Raw genomic sequence first — 19,570 nt, 5'->3', positions numbered from 1 at the left:
TAGAAACCTAGAAGATTGATGGCAGAAAAAAGACCACATGGTCCATCTAGTCTGCCCTTATATTACACTGTTCAAAAAAACTTAAAGGCTTATTCCCATCTTAGACATTTATGGCATATCCACAGGATATCCTATAAATGTCTGATAGATGTGGGTCCCAGCTCTGGGACTTGCACCTATACCGGGAAAGATTCGCTGGGTACGGCAACCGTTGGTCGCAGATTCCAGATGAGGACTAGTGGAGGGACTGCCTCACATGTGCGCGGCTCTCTCCATTCTACTCTATGTGAGTTAAGGAAACAGCCGAGCAGTGCTTGCTCGACTGTTTCTGTAACTACCATTGAACAGAATTGAGAGAACTGCACTAGTCCTCGTCTGGAATCTGCAGCTGCCGCCTCCGCACTGAGCGGGTATCGCGTGACCCCCGTTCTAGTTATAGGTGTAGGTCCCAGAGCTAGGACCCTTATCTATCAGACATTTATGGCATATCCGGAATACCCCTTTGAGGGAACACTTAGAGCGCCCTTCAGTCAAAAACAAAAACTGCAAAATTATAGTTAACATACATGGTGGCCTTCCACTGCTTGTTCCTGGCTCCGTTCCCTTGTTCTGGACCCCGTTGTCCGGTATCCAAGATGGCTGTGGGAACAGAGCCAGGAACAAGCAGGAGAAGGCCACCAGGTATGTTAACTATAATTTTGCAGTTTATAGGCAATTTTTTTATTTTGACTAGGGGCTTGCAGTATAACCCCAAGTCAAATAAACTTCAGGGATATCAATCTGTCCAGTTATGAAGCATAAGAAATTGTGAATCAACTTCACCTGCTTTGGTGCAAATGAAAATGACAACAGGCGCACTGGAGAGGCATCAGTAAAGGACCTTTTACATCGGCGATAAGCGACCGCTGCAGCGAGCGCTGATCAACGAGACATCGATGATCGGCGCTCGCTTGCTCCTGTCACACGTAGCTATGGATGGGGACGACCGGTCGTTACTCCAATCGCTCGTCCCCATCCATTATTATCATGTCGGCAGCGCGCCTCCCTGTTTACACAGTGAGATGTGCTGCTGACAATGATAATCTTTTACTTTTTTAAAACGATACGACCAGCAGATTATCGAGCGTTTTCTCGTTCATCTGCTGATCATTCCCCTGTTTACACAGGGCAGTTATCGGGAACGAGCGTTATATTAACACTCGTCTGCCCGATAATCGTCCTGTATAAAAGCCCCTTAAGACACCCCCAAAAAGGGAATGGTTTTGCAGGTGGTGGCCGCAGACAATTCCCCTCTCCTTATCCTTCCTCACTGATTTTTCTCTAGTTTTGAATAGCCCTAACGTGATAGTCAACTGACCGCTGTTAGGTACCGGGATGAAATCCTCAGAGCCATTGTCAGACCTTACGCTGGTGCAGGCCAATATCCAGCCTCATGTGGCCAAAGTGTGTAGGCAGTTCATGGATGACGCTGTCATTGGCGTCACGTTCCCCAGACCTGAATCCAATTGAGTAACTCTAAGGCTGGGTTCACACGACCTATTTTCAGGTGTAAACGCCTCGATTTACGCCTGAAAATGCGGCTACAATACGTCGGCAAACATCTGCCCATTCATTTGAATGGGTTTGCCGACGACCTGTAATTTACGCGTCGGACGACGCGTAAAATGACTGCCTCGTCAAAGAAGTGCAGGACACTTCTTTGGACATAATTTGAGCCGTTTTTCATTGAATTCAATGAAGAACAGCTCAAATTTACGGCCGTCAAAGACGCCTCGCATAATGCGAGGAGGAGCAATTACGTCTGAAACGACGGAGCTGTTTTTTCCTGAAAACAGTCTGTAATTTCAGACGTAAAAGGCAGCTATCGTGTGCACATACCCTTAGACATAAATCGGTTAATCCAATGCCGCCAAGTAGTGCCACGGACGGTCCAGGAGCTCACTAATGCCCTGATCCAGCCGTCTCATCAGAAGCATGCCCAAGTGGTGTCGGGTGTGCATTCAGGCACGTGAGGGTCATTCACACTACTGAGTCACATTATGAGTTGCCGTGATGAAATTCATGCAAATTGGATCCTCCTGTAATTTCAATTTTTTACTTTGATTTTGGGGGTGATTTGGAGTCCAGCCCTCAATTGGTTGATGATTTTGACTAATCACACAATTTATATTAGTAAAGATTTTCAAGTTGAATCTTTCGTCCATCGAGATCTGATGATAGATTTAAGTGTTCCCTTAATTTTCTTTAAAGCAGTAGAATTCCTTTTCATTTTTCTCTTAGGGAAGATATATGTTAATTCCAGGCATCTCTAAATTCACTTACTGATGATTTTTCTTACCACATCTACTGTAAGTTTGTTCCATGCATTAACTACTATTTCAGCAAAAATATATTTTTATTATATCATATGTAATATGATACGGGTAGAATTTCAAGTTCTCTATGCTAATCCCTTTATTGGGTGTATTTAATCAGTGACTGCATGTTCCAGAAATGATATGGCTCTGTGGTCACAACCCCCTGCAACAGACTGATAAACGCACACATGAGAACTGCTATGACTCGTCCTCTGGATAATGTTAATGACTAGCTACGTACCAACAGAATAAATAACCAGTATGACGGAGTGGAAAGACAAAGTTCTTCCTGCATGAGTCTGTCAGATGTAAACAATGTACCCATGGGGAGGTTATTCAAGTGCTATGCCGCCTGCGTGACCTGTATAGCAACAACAGCTTCCTCAATCACATCCTGCTATACCTAAACGTGTACAACACATATGCACATGGCGGAGCTTTGTGCACAGAGCCCGTATGGCAACACAAAGAGTCCCTACAGTTCTGTATTACGGAGCCATAAGCCCTGTGTGCTCCCATACGGCAAGAGTTTTGGCTACTTGTATATACACAGAGTTCAATATACATATATACATATCCATATGCTGTGCTGTATACCTGTATAAGCATATTACTTGCATATGGCCAAATGATCTACTGGTATGTCATAGATACATGTGAGAAGATCTCATTGGTAAAGTCGGTGATCGCAGACCACCTATGACTATTAGAATTAAAGGGCTGTATAGAACGCTCAAATCTCTTTGGTACTGCGGCCCATACTAAGCATACATCTATAGAGCCTAAGGAGTTAGAGAGATCTATAGAGACTCCTCATCTAGGGAATGAATAGTGGTCCATGGATTTTTATTTTAAAGTACTGTGACAGTGTACATGCACAGTGCTTATACAGTTGGTTTCAGACAGCAATAACATGGTCCCATTTTAACATCTGTATTAAAGAGGCTCTGTCACCAGATTTTCCAACCCCTATCTCCTATTGCAGCAGATCGGCGCTGCAATGTAGATAAGAGTAACGTGTTTTTTTTTCAAAAACGAGCATTTTTGGCCAAGTTATGACCATTTTTATATTTATGCAAATGAGGCTTTCTTAAGTACAACTGGGCGTGTTTAAAGTTAAGTACAACTGGGCGTGTATTGTGTGTGTACATCTGGGCGTTTTTACTTATTTTACTAGCTGGGCGTTGTGAATAGAAGTGTATGATGCTGACGAATCAGCATCATCCACTTCTCTTCGTTAACACCCAGCTTCTGGCAGTGCACAGACACAGCGTGTTCTCGAGAGATCACGCTGTGACGTCACTCACTTCCTGCCCCAGGTCCTGCATCGTGTCGGACGAGCGAGGGCACCAGGCGACAGAGGCTACATCGACTTACAGTTGATTCTGCAGCAGCATCGGCGTTTGCAGGTAAGTCGATGTAGCCTCTGTCGCCTGGTGCCGATGTGTCCTCGCTCTTCCGACACAATGCAGGACCTGGGGCAGGAAGTGACGTCACAGCGTGATCTCTCGAGAACATGCTGTGTGTCTGTGCACTGCCAGAAGCTGGGTGTTAACGAAGAGAAGTGGATGATGCCGATTCGTCAGCATCATACACTTCTATTCACAACGCCCAGCTAGTAAAAGAAGTAAGAACGCCCCGATGTACGCACATAATACACGCCCACTTGTACATAACATTAAACACGCCCAGTTGTACTTAAGAAAGCCTCATTTGAATAAATATAAAAATGGTCATAACTTGGCCAAAAATGCTCGTTTTTGAAAAAAAAAAAACGTTACTCTTATCTACATTGCAGCGCCGATCTGCTGCAATAGGAGATAGGGGTTTGAAAATCTGGTGACAGAGCCTCTTTAAAGGGGTTGCCCAGGATTTGAAAAACATAGCTGATTTGTTTAGGAAACAGCGCCAGACCTGTCAATGGTTGTGTCTGGTATTACAGCTCATCTCAATTTAAGTGAATGGGGCTGAGCTACCACCCACAGTGGACAGGTGTGACGCTGTTCTATTGAGCACCACACAGTTCTACTCAACCAAACTTAGATCCCACAGAATGCTTGCCTGGGTCTTGTAGCCATAATTCTTACTATAAAATGTGACCATGTGATCATTCACATGATTTAATAGGGAATCAGCGCGATGGGGGTCCGGAATGCATATCAGGGAGTGTACTCACATACTGCAGTGAGTACACTGCTAATAATTTTGCTAGCTATTTTGTCTTTCATTCTTTCAATTCTACACAGACACTAGATTTCCACAAAGCAGTATGTTGTGAGATAAACGGGAGTTTAAGTTAAAGGTCTAACAACGTATGTTTTAGATACAGCGTACATGTTACTTTATCGGAATGTCTTACCAGAGTGAACGAAGAAATATTTTCATGCAATGTGTATTTATTGTAAATATATATTCAACAATGTCTCTTTTAGGCTTCGTTCACATCTGCGTCAGGGTCCGGTTCTGGCGTTCCGTCGGAGCTTCCCGTCAGAACGGAACCCTGACTGTACCAAACGGAATGAATAGCGCAGTCTACAACTGTATTACTTCCATAAAAACGGAACCCTTGCACAACTGAGACAAACGGAAACCATTTGCATTGGATCAGTCACCATTGAAATCAATGGCCATGCAAACGGAAACCTATGGTTTCCGTTTGTTTCAGTCATGGCTCAGTTCTGACGGGAAGCTCTGACAGAACGCCAGAACGGAGCCCTGACGCAGATGTGAACGAAGCCTTAGGCCGTTTTAAGACGGCCGTAATGCTGGACCAGTTTAGCATTTGTATTACACGGACCTACTATGGTTCAACTGATCCCAAATTAAATCACCATAGAACCCTAAGTTAAAAAGATGGGAGGTTTGGGTATTGCGGCCATAATATGAACAATGAGATGCTCCCGCATTTCGGCCATCTAAAAAACACCTTCAAGAGAATGTCACAAAACCTGCAGTGATATTGAAGTCTGTCTGACTGTAACGAATGAGAAGCCAGTTTTCTACAAGAAAACACACACAAGGGCCTTGTTCCCACAGTGCAGTTTAGATGCAGAATAGTGCCGTTTTTGTTCAGTTAAAACCAAGATAGTATCCAAAAAAAAGAAGAGAAATGTAATTATTTTCTTCATACCGTTCCTCTCATTAAGATCCACTCCTAGCTTTGGGAAAAATTTGCATAACAATTTGCAACAAACGGCCTAACAGCATTACAAAAGACAGATGGTATAAAAGAATAAACACTTCTGAGCACTTACTCCTTTTCAGTCTGTATTGGCTCTTAATAAGGCTTTGAGCAAGAGTCCACGTAAATATTCAGGAGTAATTCTTCTTGTATGCCAGGGGGCTTTTACAAAAAAAAATAGAAGAGTGTTTTCAATGTGAAGGAGAGTGCAGGATGTCCCTTCATTAATGCGTCTTCAAGTTAATCTGTCAAGTCTCTTACGTTACACTGTCTGAGTGCAGCGTAAGATGGAGGAGAAGACTCTCGCCCTAAGGTCTCATGCACACGGCTGTACCCGTAATCACGGCCCGCGATTTCGGGCACGGCCGGCCGCGGGCCTAATTTTCGGGCCGTTTTCCCATACAAAGTATGGGAGCATGGCCATAAAATACAAAAAGTAGGACATGCTCCATAATTCACGGCACGGACACCCTTCCGTAGCGATATGGAAAGGTATCCGCGGCCAATAGAACTGAACGGGTCCGTAATTGCAGACCGTATTGCGGTCCGTAATTACGGAGATTTTTTAGGATCGTGTGCACGGTGCCTAACTCAGTATTTTTGAGTAAAAAACGCTTTAAATGGTGCCAGGACTCATAGAGAAAGCCTGCAAGTCCTGCTTTCCCTCAATATAATGCCGACCTGAGATTGGGCGATATATGAGACCGGACAGTTCCACTTTCCGCCAGACCAGTGGTCCATGCACTGAAGTTGGAACATTTTTTGTGAATGGGTGAGCTGAAAGAATATTGTCTTCTACGAAATTAAATGCCCTGCCAAAGGATCTGTCGTTATGGGGGTTTTCCCATTAGAACAACCCTCTCTCCCTAAATAAGGGTGATCAGCTCTTATCACTGGGGGAAGCTGTGGGTGGCCGCAGTATTACATAGCGCCCATTCAAATGAATGTCCGACCATATAATAAATGGTTGCGCTGAGTTCTCCACAGCGGAGGGCTGCTGGCTCATAGAGACGTGTCCTGAACAGAGGACATCCCTTTATGACGTCCATATGCCCTATTAGGACAATTGCTTCAAACACTTTCTTCTGTAAAGCTGCGGACAGAGTGATTGCTTCCATGTTGCAATCAGCCAGACTTAAATTTCGCATGAAATCTTGTTTAATAACAGGCTCCCTGTAAAGGAAAAGAACTACCTAATAGTTATATAAAAGGCTCTACAGTGGTCAAGATAATTGTGTTTTAGAGACCTAAAGCCTGCAGCTGCTCTCCTCGTAGGCCCCCATAACACATCCTGCCTCCGGTCTGGCCTTGTTATTATAAGGATACTTTGTGGATTCATCTACATCCACATCATAATTGGCTTGAAACGTGGCAGTAATGTGTGCGTATTAATATGGATGGTGACTTGCATTTAAACAATATTCTTATGACAAGGCAGAACAAAGCCACAACACAGGGAGTAGGTGTCATGTGGACCTAGGAGTAGTACAGCTTCAGGATTCAGGCCTGAAACACTGATAGAAAATCAGCTATTTGCTACATTCTCTGTACAATGAAGCAGAATATCTTGGAACTATAGGTACAGGGCCGTACCATCCATGAGGCGAGATGACCACTGAAACCAGCCGCCGCCACCCCCTCCTGCACTAAATGTACCTGTGTCTATGGAACGCAGGTACAATTACATGCATAAATGCTGAATGGCTGGCCTGACCTTTCAGCGCCTTACAATGACGCTGATTGGCAGGACAGAATGACTTGCCCCGCCAATCAGCGCCTTTAAATGACACGCGCCGCTTCCGTTGTTGAAAGGCGCTGATTGGCGGGGCAAGTCATTCCGCCCTGCCAATCAGCGCCTTTCAATGACGCAAGCGGCAAGATGACTTCATCGCGCCGCTATCATTATTGAAAGGCGCTGATTGGCGGGGCAAGTCATTCTGCCCTACCAATCAGCGCCTTTCAACGATGCAAGCGGCGCCATGAAGTCATCGCGTTGCTTGCATCGTTCAGCCCCAGCAGACCTCCTCAGAAGAGAGCAGGTCTGCATTGACACAGGACGGCGCGGTAACGGGTTCAAGGCGAGTATGTAAAGTTGTTTTTTTTCTTTAAAAAGTGTGCGTCGCAACATCTACAGGAGGGGAGGGCTATATGTTGGGCACAATCTATAGAGGGCGCTATATGTAGGGAACTATCTACATGGGGATCTATGTGGGGCACTATTTACAGAGGACCTATGTAGGGCACTATCTACGGGAGGCACTGTCTACAGGGGGATCTATGTGGGCACTATCTACTAGGAGCACTGTGTGTGGTACACAGTGTATGGTGCTATTATAATCAGGGACAGTGTATGGTGCTATTATAATTAGATGTCCAGTGTATGGTGCTATTATATTTACATTTAGGGCGTAGTGTGTGGCATCATGAGAATTTTATCTTCGTTTATAGGTGCAGAAATCCTGTGGATATGTCATAAATGTCTAACATGGGAAAACCCCTTAAGGTATGTTCACACGCACTGATTTCAGACGTAATTCGGGCGTTTTACGCCTCGAATTACGCCTGAAAAATGGCTCCATTACACCTACAAACATCTGCCCATTGCTTTCAATGGGTTTTACGATGTTCTGTTCCCACGAGGTGTAATTTTATGCATCGCTGTCAAAAGATGGCTCGTAAAAAGACGCCCGCGTCAAAGAAGTGCATGTCACTTCTTGGGACACTTTGGAGCTGTTTCGCCTGAAAACAGCTCCGTAATTTCAGACGTATTTTGCTATTGTGTGTGAACATACCCTTAAGTGTGTGTGACCCTGGCCTTAATGCTAATCTAGAACTTCAAAAAGTAGTAGAGGCATAATAAAATAAAGAGGTGGAATAGATCTTACCTGTTATAACACCGTGGTTCTTTCCATGATTCAGGCTGTAAAATATCAAAGGAATGTATTGTAATCACCGGTAGTATACGGTCTAATAAATTTCTAGTGTAACTGGTGAATCATGCCGTGTCTGAGGAAGAGCTAAAATCGCTGATGGGTGCCAATACAAAACATGGCATCCATTGTGTACCTAGGCTACCTACACAATCTAAGTTTATACTAATGCCCAGGATTGTGACATGCATATGGATTCTGTAATCCTTTAATAAGCAATTACTTTGTGATCACCTACGCAACTTGTAGCTCTAAGGGTATGTGCACACACACTAATTATGTCCGTAAGTGACGGACGTATTTCGGCCGCAAGTCCCGGACCGAACACAGTGCAGGGAGCTGGGCTCCTAGCATCATAGTTATATACGATGCTAGGAGTCCCTGCCTCGCTGCAGGACCACTGTCACGTACTGAAAACATGATTACAGTACGGGACAGTTGTCCTGCAGCGGGGCAGAGACTCCTAGCATCGTACATAACTATGATGCTAGGAGCCCGGCTCCCTGCACTGAGTTCGGTCCGGAACTTGTGGCCGAAATACGTCCGTATATTACGGACGTAATTAGTGTGTGTGCACATACCCTGATATCCAGACGCTGCTGCTTCTCTAACAAGATTTGGCTATGCTGAAACTGCACGAAAATAGGAAAATTATGTCAAAATAGAAAATAAAAAACAACTAATTTTCCAGATAAGCAAATCTGCTTAGTTATGAAGTGATACATTCCCACTCCTATATTGCTGCAGACTGAGGCATATTTGCCGTTCAGGAGTCTAGGACATCTGGGTAACTACCACCGTGGGAGCTGGAATATCTGGAACGCCAGGATCACACACACAGTTTTGATGCAGTTTTTGGCACAATTTTTTGAGACAAAGCCAGAAGTGGATCCAAAGCAAGGAAAAGGTATAACGGAGTCACTGATACATCTCATTTTTTTGTGTCCACTTCTGTGAATTTGGCTCAAAAAACTGCCACAAAAACTGTATGTGATCCAATTATTTTGTATATATTGTTAGGTGTTAGTCACTAACTAAATCAGTTTCCAAACGGATCCTGGTGGATCCAATTGTCTTATAACGGGGTCCGTCACGTTCAAATGTTTTTCACGGCCAGAATAGCGCGGCAGACTAGGTTATTTTTGCAGTCAAAAAACGGTGGAACCTGGGCGGAATTGAAAACGAATGTGAACAGAGACTTACACATATTATCTATATAGTCACAATTATCCAGTCTAATACTAGAAATAAATACATGATTAAAACAAATAAACTGAAATAACGTCCGAATGCTAGACAAGTAAATGGCATCAAGAACCTTTACCTTACATGTGCCGCCATATCACGTGAAAGCCGTAAATTGTATGTCGTAGGAGAACATTTGACTGAACATTTCCCACTCATACAAATGAGGAGAATGTGATAATAGGAGCAGCTTTCGGTTTCTCGTCTTGGACTCACAGCACCGCTGCTCTTTGTTTTTCACGCTGTGCTTCCTTTACTTTTTTTTTTTACTATTTGCTGGTGTATTTTCTCAGCCTCTGTAACTTGCACAACAGTTGTCCTCCCCTCCCCCCTCCATGTTCAGCTCCACGTGGCTAGTCATGTGACTATGTTTACAGGGCGCTGCTGCCGTCTGTCAGAGCCAGGGTTACAATGTCACTACCTCAGCAGTGTCACCCTGACTCCCGTCTCACAAGCCAATCATTGAGCTAACTTGGCTGCAAACAATGCTGACGTCTGTGAAATCTTAGGCTCAGAATCAGGCCTTGCAAGATGGGGCCCGCCCTGAGTCAGGAAAACAAAAGGGTCCTGTCACCGAAGAAAGAACAACAAGATAGCAGATGGTGCCGTGTTTCTTTCTTCATAATCCCCTTAAAATGGCTGTTCAGCTGCTCCGGGATGGAGTGCATGTTATAAAGCTTGATACAAAATGAAAATAAAGTGTTAAAAGTAATATAAATCTTTATAGAGACATGATCGGCTCCATTTACCTCACACAACATCTGGTTTTGACTAAAGTATAACATGGAAAACGAGAAGAGTTCATTACAGGCTTTTGTAGATTTAAAAAATAAATTAGAACCAAAAAAATGTTGTCCCCATCACTGGTAAAACGTACATAAACAGTAATCACATGAGCACGTGCTCCAAAGCGTTTAGCGCTATAAGATTACAGCAGAAAAGCCATCAGGGGATGCGGTTCTTTACATTCTGCCATGGCAGAAATTTTTCATGAATATGCCCACAACACTAAAAAAAATAAAATATCACCAGCTCTGGAAAATGCCTTCAGGCCCAGTTCACGCAGCGTTTTTTAGTTTTGATTTTGACACGGAAACCACGTCGGAATAAGGACATCTGATTTCAATGGGAGGTATAGGAGTTTTTCTTTTTTTTGGACCGCTCGTGGAGTGGGTTTTTGACCGCTCGCGGAAAAAAGGCATCATGCCCTATCTTGGAGAGGTTTCCCCCTCTAAACCTCCATTGAAATAAATGGGAGGTAGAAAAAAAAGCGCCGTACGTTTGAAGTGTTTTTGACACTATTTTTTAACAAGAACCGCTCGTGGTTCATGCATTTGCTTAACTTAAAAAAACGCCTAAAAAAAAAACCCCAAAAAAGGGTCAAATAACGCTTGCATTTCAAAATATGCCTCAAAAATGCTGAAGAAATTTTGAGACAGATTTTTTTCTCCTTGAAAAAAATCGCTGTGTGCACATACCCTTAGGCTGGGCACACAAACAACGTTTTTCTACATTTTTTGCTACATTTCTTAATGCGTTTTTTAGTGTGGCCAGATGTAACAATAAAGTATACTATAAGATATCAAATGCACTACACACACAACTGCGTTTTGGTTTGTGGCATTTTTGCGACAAATTTGTAGTCACATGCGCTGGGTATGGAATTTTTTTCAGACCACCAAAACGTCGCCATTACATTTTAATAATACTTATTTGCGTTTATGCGTTTATGATGTAGTTTAAATTGCCTGAAACATTCTGTGTGAAGGAGGCATAAAATCGGGTTCAAACACAGCATTTTGACACATTTTCAGAGGAATTTGTTTGCATAGTTTTGTGGGGGCAAATACGCAGCGGCCAGATGTTATTTCAAAGACTAGTGAAATATCAGAATGTCAACATACACAGTGAAATTCACAACTCTGAATGATCGCCATTTGTTTGAATCTTATTGATAGTCGCTCCAAGTAAGGGTACAGTCTGATGTAGCGGCATCACATGTGGCGCCCAATGACCCCACGATTTTGTTGGATATTATTGGAAAAACCGTGCTGCCACTGGCCCCTGTAAGCGAGCAGGGTTTCGGCCGCATGTGAATGCCGCTACGTGGGACGGTACCCTAAGTGGGCCCACAAAGCAATTTGTAAAAAAAATAAAAATGTAAGGGCTCATTAAGACGAGCGTAATACTCGTCCGTGTGCTGTGCTGCGCGCACAAATTGGACACGCTCATCTGAAGTCATACTGTCCGTGACATTTAGTATCTGTAGCCAGGCCACATAGCAGAAAAACCTACGGCGCTCAGTTTGAGTGTTTTTGACCACATGTTTGCAAAAGATTTAACGCCCTTTGTCAAAAAGCGCAAACAAAAAAAAAGGGTCAATTCAAAATCGGCCTAAAAAATTCCTGAAGGTATTTTGAGGCAGATTTTTTCTGCCTGCAAAAAAACTTTGTGCGAACTAGCCCTTATAATTAATCTGTCCCAAAATCTTTCGGCCGTACACAGTAGATAGCTGTCGGCTGAGCGCTTATATGGCTGATAGCTATCTTCTTTGACCTTTCCATAAACTGCTTTTTCGGTATATTTATTTCAAAAGGGGAAGGAACCTCTGTCAGAGCCCTCAGGCAGCGGCTCATCTCCTGCGGGAACAAATCCAACATACCTGATCAGGTCCGGCCTTAGGATAGATGGCGCCCCGTGCGAAGTTATCTTTCGGCGCCCCACCCCATCATATAAAAGTGCCCCATAAAAAAGTATAGTGCCCCCACTCAGTATAATGCCCCTTTAGTGCCACACACACACACACACACACACACACACACACACACACACACACACACACACACACACACACACAGTATAATGCCCCTTTAGTGCCCCCCATACAGTATAATAATATTTAATAATATAATATATTATAACCCCTTCAAGGACACAGTATTTTGTCCTATAATTGTGCCCACACAGTATTATGCCCCCTAAGTGCCACACACATTATTTTGCACCATATAGTGCCCCTACACAGTATAATATCCGCTTAGTGGCCCCCACACAGTATAATGCCCCCCTCCCCTGGCTGCCACACACAGCCCCCCCCCCCTTGCAGATAGTGCCTCCCTGTAGACAGTGCCATAATCCCCCACCTCCCCATTGTAGACAGTGCCATACAGCCCGAACCTCCCCCTTGTAGACAGCGCCATAGAGCCCGCACCTCCCCCTTGTAGACAGTGCCATACAGCCCCCCCACATCCACTTTGTAGACAGTGCCATAAAGCCGCCCACCTCCCTTGTAGACAGTGCCATACGCCCCCCCCCCCACCTCCCTCATGTAGACAGTGCCATACAGCCCCCCACCTCCCCCTTGTACACAAATATAATACAATGCCTAAATATTACTACTATGACTATATAAAACCACCATACTGTGACTAGATAACACGCCATACACTGACTGAATAATACCACTATACTGTGACTAAATAATACCATCATACACTGAATAATACCACCATACTGTGACTAGATAACACGCCATACACTGACTGAATAATACCACCATACTGTGACTAAATAATACCATCATACACTGAATAATACCACCATACACTGAATAATACCACCATGCTGTGACTAGATAACACGCCATACACTGACTGAATAATACCACCATACTGTGACTAGATAACACGCCATACACTGACTGAATAATACCACCATACTGTGACTAAATAATACCATCATACACTGAATAATACCACCATACACTGAATAATACCACCATGCTGTGACTAGATAACACGCCATACACTGACTGAATAATACCACCATACTGTGACTAGATAACACGCCATACACTGACTGAATAATACCACCATACAATGACTAGATAATACCACCAAACACTGAATAACACCACCATACAATGACTAGATAACACTATGGGAAGAAAAATGTTGTGTGCAACCTTGCAAACATTTCAAAATGTCTGACAGGGAAACATTAAAATTGATGCGCATGTCGTCCTAATGCTAAAATTCTAGCCTTATAGCCAAGTCGTCGTCCCCCACACACAAGCAAACTATAACTAAGCCCGACTCCGCCGCATATTTTGATGCAATTTTCACAAAATTAAATAAAGCTGCAATACGTGAATATACTGTTAGGGTAGGAACACACGTAGCGTAAACACTGCGGATTCTCCGCAACAGATATCATTGTGGAAAATCTGCAGCATAATACAGTCGCAGCAGATTGGATGAAATAAAACAAATCTCATCTCTACACAGAAACTGAACATAAATTGACCTGCGGTGCGTTTTTTTTTTAATCTGAAGCATGTCCATTTATACTGTGGAGTCGCTGCTCTTGTATTGTTGTAGTTACTCATTGAATACAATGGGAGGTAGAAATGCTGCGATTCTGTCGTGAAAATCTCAAATGAGGAAAAAAAAAAGCTTATTCTTACTCCCGGCCGTAGTCATGGCGATGCGTATTTTCTTCTGAGCACAGCCCGGCCTCCCAGGATGACGGATTCATCCCCTGTGACTGCTGCAGCCAATCAAAGGCTGCAGCGGTCACATGGACTACAGCGTCATCCCAGGTGGCCAGACTGCGCTCAGAAGAGAATACGCATCGCCATGACTACGGCCGGGAGTATTATCTTTTTTTATTTTTATTTCTGCAGTCTTTCCGCAGCGGACATGCCGCCCGAAAAACAGCACCAAAATTTGGTGCGTTTTTTTCAGGTGGAATTCCCTGCGGTTTCCAGGACGGATACTCTTTGTAGTAGTTTTATGCAGTGTATCCGCCCTCTGTGTTCCTACCCCAATAATAAATTTGCTCTCCTCCAAAAAAATGTATCTCTAAAGAATCCTTTCACGCCCATGCATAACATTTGCAGCCAACTTCCACTCCCCCACATATCATTTATAATAAGCTCCTACACAACAAAATAAACTATACAGAAGTCCCCCTCCCCCACAAAATAGATTTGTGAAGAATCACCCCAAACTCCTATAGCATTTAGACAATGTACCCTCCCCCACAAAATCAACGTCCCTTCCCCCACAAAATCGATCTATAAATAATCCCCACACACAAAGCACCTATAAACAAGTCTCCCCTGCCCCAAAATATCGATCTATGCAAAAAAAAAACAACCATCCTGTTACACATGATTTGTAGCTCCCTCTTTCCTCCTCCCTCACACAGCACATACATGAACATGGATTACACTTAGGCCGGATTTACACGAGCGTGTGCGTTTTGCGCGCGCAAAAGGTCCATAATAGCTCTGTGTGTCAGCAGCATATGATGCGTGGCTGCGTGATTTCCGCGCAGCCGCCATCATTATGACACTCTGTTTTTATGTTTGTAAACAGAAAAGCACGTGGCGCTTTTCTGTTTTCATTCATAGCTTTGGCTACTGTAGCGCGCGTCACACGGAAGTGCGTCCGTGTGCCGTGCGTGGTTTTCACGCACCCATTGACTTCAATGGGTGCGTGATGCGCGAAAAACTGACAAATATAGGACATGTTGTGAGTTTTACGCAGCGGACATACGCTGCGTGAAAATCACGGACAGTCTGAACGGCCCCATTGACTAACATAGGTCCGTGCGAGGCGCGTGAAAATCACGCACGTTGCACGGACGTATTATACGTTCATCTGAATAAGCCCTATAGCTGCTGCTCTTACCGGAGTCCTGAGCTCCGTGGAGGAGTCTTCACTGTGGCAGCAGCAGGAGAGCTGCGGGAGGCGCTGAGTCTGTGTGGCTGTGCAGTACAGGCTGTGCTGATTGGTCGAGCAGACAGAAGCCCCTGGACCATTTCTCCTCTCTGATGTACGGCCTGTACGCGAACCCCCTCCTCCGCCCCCTTTTTACTTAGTCCGACGGGGAGCAAAGAAGGAGGTTGTAAAAAAAATAACTTAAGGAGCCGAACTAGCACTGCTGAGTCACCGGCCCGCTGCTTCTGAAACACAAGCAGGAGATGGAAGCCAGCGCAGCACCCCCTTCCACCTGCTGGAGTGATGCGCCCTGTGCAATGGCACAGGTCACACACCCCTAAGGCCGACCCTGTACCTGATCCTTCTTTCCTCCAACATTTTGTAGTCCCCCATACCCCATACACATTAGATTATCAGCCAATCCTGCCGTCGGTAAGTTTGGGCGATTTTGATTTTATGTGTACGGACAACTTCCATGCACACAGAGGATATTTCATGATGTTTTTGATTTTGCTTTGCAGACACATTGTAAGGCTGGATTCACACGAGCATGTTCGGTCCGTAAAGGACGGAATGTATTTCGGCCGCAAGTCCCGGACCGAACACACTGCAGGGAGCCGGGCTCCTAGCATCATAGTTATGTACGATGCTAGGAGTCCCTGCCTCTCCGTGGAACTACTGTCCCGTACTGAAAACATGATTACATTACGGGACAGTTGTCCCGCAGCGAGGCAGGGACTCCTAGCGTTGTACATAACTATGCTGCTAGGACCCCGGCTCCCTGCAGTGTGTTCGGTCCGGGACTGGAGAAGCCACTGACATCACTGTCCATATTGGCTAGCCAGCAGATCATTTCCATATTGGTTACTAAATAAAGAGCGGTCCATAGCTCAGCAACTGGGGGACGCACAATTACATGACAAATACCGCTGGACTCTTAGACACAGCGGCTATTAGATGAGACTACTAACTCACTTTGTAGGACCTAGTGACAGGTCCTCATTAAAGGGGTATTTGTTGCCCTTTAAAGAGGACCTTCAGTGTCTATGAGGCCGACGGAGACAGACAAGAGCAGCGATGTACACATGCAATGTCATTATTTAAAAAAGGGCTAACATTGTATGTGATATTGCACACGCGCAACAATTGTGTTATAACCCTGTGGAGATCCGGCCTTAGTCAGAGCGGAGAGGTATTAAAGGGAGTCTGTCATCACAATTTCGCCTCCCAAACCGTCTATACCGTTATGAAGGATGATCTTTGTCCAAACTTACCTATGTTGCCCAATTTAGCCCATCGTGAGCCATAAAATAAAGTGCTTTTTATTCCTCTGGGTGCCGCATGCAAATGAGCACTTAAAAGTCCTGCAATCTATCCTAAATTATAATGCCGGTCCCTACGAGTAATGTAGGACCCTTCAGTGTTCATTTGCATACGACACCCGGAGGAATAAAAGCACTTTTTTCGGCTGACTTGGGCAATACTGGTATGTTTTAAAAATGATCATCCCTCCTTATATAGCAGTATTAGCTGCTTGGGAGGCAAAAATGTGATGATTGACTCCCTAAACAAAAGGCAGTTTTTGCTCTGGCAGACATGTAACCCTACATTTCTCCTGCAGGGGAACTTAGCAATTCTTTTGTATGCAAAGAAAAAAATCAATGGCAAATACAAGGCCAGCCACATACATGAGACTTTGGCATGATCAGCCATTGAAATAAAAATGCATTCTTCATTCAGTTGAGTGCGCCATTCAAAACCAGCCCTAGTTATAACCTGAAGACGATCCTTCTTGAGTGCCAGTTGGTGAGGCCAATGACGTCCCGAATTCGCTCCAGGACTGCAGTCATCACAGCAGACTATACCCATACCTTTGTGCCCACCACACAGAATTACCCATCATATGTGCAAGCTACATGGCAGCGTATATATAATAATTCCAATCACAGAGTAGTTATTGCTTCAACAGTGCACATAAAAATACGCTTGTGCCCCTATAACACAGCTTTCACTTGTACACCATAGTGTCGCACTGCCCTCCACTCTTATAACAGGAACTCACATGTCAGCAGCCAATCAACAGCCCCCTAACGTAGTCATGTCTTCCTCTGCAGTACGAGTTTAGCACTGGAGAAGACAAGTCAGCAGAAAACATCATAACGGTGTTATGTTCTGGGACAATTCCAGGAACAGTCCAAGACTGTCTCACTGAATCCCAGACACTTGGGGTTGATTTGCCAGACGCATTTGAGCCACACTGTGACTGCCCGGCTCCTATATATATATCCCATGCAAATATAATGTGAGATTTATGTACATAGAGGCGCCCTCAGTACATCCGCTTATCAATTACAGACATTAGTATAGATCTGCAAACCTACAACATGAAGGAACCAGATGAGACGATCCAATAGTTCATCCGATATCAGACTCTTATCAAGATATTTTACTCTATAAGGAACAATTTCCCCCCTAATATTCTTATGGATAGTTTTTACAATTGCCTCCAACTTTTTTACTGGTGACATTGGGTGTATTATTGACACGTCTACGGACCCCCGATCTCACTTCCCTCGCTCATGGTGCTCGTTATCAATGATCTGCAAAGCAATGTGGACCTTTCTTGTAAATATTAATAATATTATCATTATTATTAATACTGTTTATTAATATTTGTACTATTTATTATAACTGTGTATTATTATTAATATGTATTATTATTAATATGTAGTATTATTTTTATTATTACTATGTATTGTTGTTATTATTATTATGTATTATTATTACTATGTATTATTATTATTATGTATTATTATAACTATGTATTATTATGATTATTATTATTGCTATCTATTATTATTTATTATGTATTATTATTATATATTATTATTACCATGTAGTAGTATTATTATTACTATGTATTATTATTTATTATTATAACTATGTATTATTATGATTATTATTATTCTATATGATTATAAATGATTGTTTGATGACACAGGTTTTGTTCTGTTCCTTGTACAGATCCTCAGCACGTCCCGGGGTTTTCCCAGCAGCTCTGTCCGTAGTGATCGGATGTATTATGTTGTCCCGGCCTTGCTGCTCGCTGATATATAAATGGAGGTGGCTGCAGTGTATCCCGTGCACACAATGCTGGTGCCATTACCGCAGTCATGTACAGGACGGCACCGGGCAGCGGAGGGGACACCATGGTGCAGAGCGCTGTCTCTCTCTCACTGTTTACATGGCGGCGTCTATTCGGGTCAGATGAGGCAGTGTGTGCAGATGTCACGTTGTTCCTCCCCCCTCCCCGGTGTCATCCCGCCCCCTTCTCCCCCGGATTCCCTTTACCTTTTCTCCGAGTCCCGCTGCTCTCCGTCCCTTTGTCAGCAGCCTCTGGCCGCAGTGCCGCCCCGGAGCCACAGCCGTGACGTCAGAGCTCCGGCTGCGGATGCTGAGCTGCTGCTGCCGCCTCTGTCAGTGGAGCACACAGCTCCGAGCACGAGCCATACACCGCGCACTCAGCACGAGTATGGCGTTCATTCAGCAGTCACCGGGCTATGACATCAAATACATCACTCACCAGTCACTACAACTTCCTGCACTGCACCTCCATTCATCATCATCATCACTACTGCTTCCTGCACTGCACCTCCATTCATCATCATCATCATCATCACTACTGCTTCCTGCACTGCACCTCCATTCATCATCATCATCATCATCATCACTACTGCTTCCTGCACTGCACCTCCATTCATCATCATCATCATCACTACTGCTTCCTGCACTGCACCTCCATTCATCATCATCATCATCACTACTGTTTCCTGCACTGCACCTCCATTCATCATCATCATCATCATCATCATCACTACTGCTTCCTGCACTGCACCTCCATTCATCATCATCATCATCACTACTGCTTCCTGCACTGCACCTCCATTCATCATCATCATCATCACTACTGCTTCCTGCACTGCACCTTCATTCATCAATCATCATCATCATCATCACTACTGCTTCCTGCACTGCACCTCCATTCATCATCATCATCATCATCACTACTGCTTCCTGCACTGCACCTCCATTCATCATCATCAACATCATAATCATCACTACTGCTTCCTG

The 19,570-nt window shown here is 44.1% G+C and overlaps 1 protein-coding gene across 7 annotated transcripts in view; it reads right to left on the bottom strand.

Annotated features, from left to right (window-relative positions):
- The window catches only part of MOSPD1 (motile sperm domain containing 1), a 34,326-nt gene extending 15,354 nt beyond the window's left edge, over positions 1–18,972 (bottom strand). Inside the window, exons 1-3 of one of the 7 annotated variants that reach the window (XM_075835935.1) lie at positions 18,791–18,972; positions 8,424–8,458; positions 5,612–5,700 (exon numbers count right to left, since the gene is read on the bottom strand). Coding sequence is in view for 1 of the 7 variants with exons in the window: in XM_075835933.1 (XP_075692048.1) it covers positions 8,424–8,458; positions 9,793–9,872 (115 nt within the window). In the remaining 6 variants the exon portion in view is untranslated. Of the gene's footprint in view, positions 1–5,611; positions 5,701–8,423; positions 8,459–9,792; positions 10,036–18,605; positions 18,694–18,790 lie in introns of those variants that run through there. The other 6 variants (XM_075835938.1, XM_075835936.1, XM_075835934.1 and 3 more) reach the window with 6 other exon arrangements.
- Positions 18,973–19,570: the final 598 nt, after the last annotated feature.

Source organism: Rhinoderma darwinii, chromosome 8 (genome assembly GCF_050947455.1).
Source record: "Rhinoderma darwinii isolate aRhiDar2 chromosome 8, aRhiDar2.hap1, whole genome shotgun sequence".
Lineage (NCBI taxonomy): Eukaryota > Metazoa > Chordata > Amphibia > Anura > Rhinodermatidae > Rhinoderma > Rhinoderma darwinii.
This window is presented reverse-complemented; position numbering and strand designations above follow the sequence as displayed.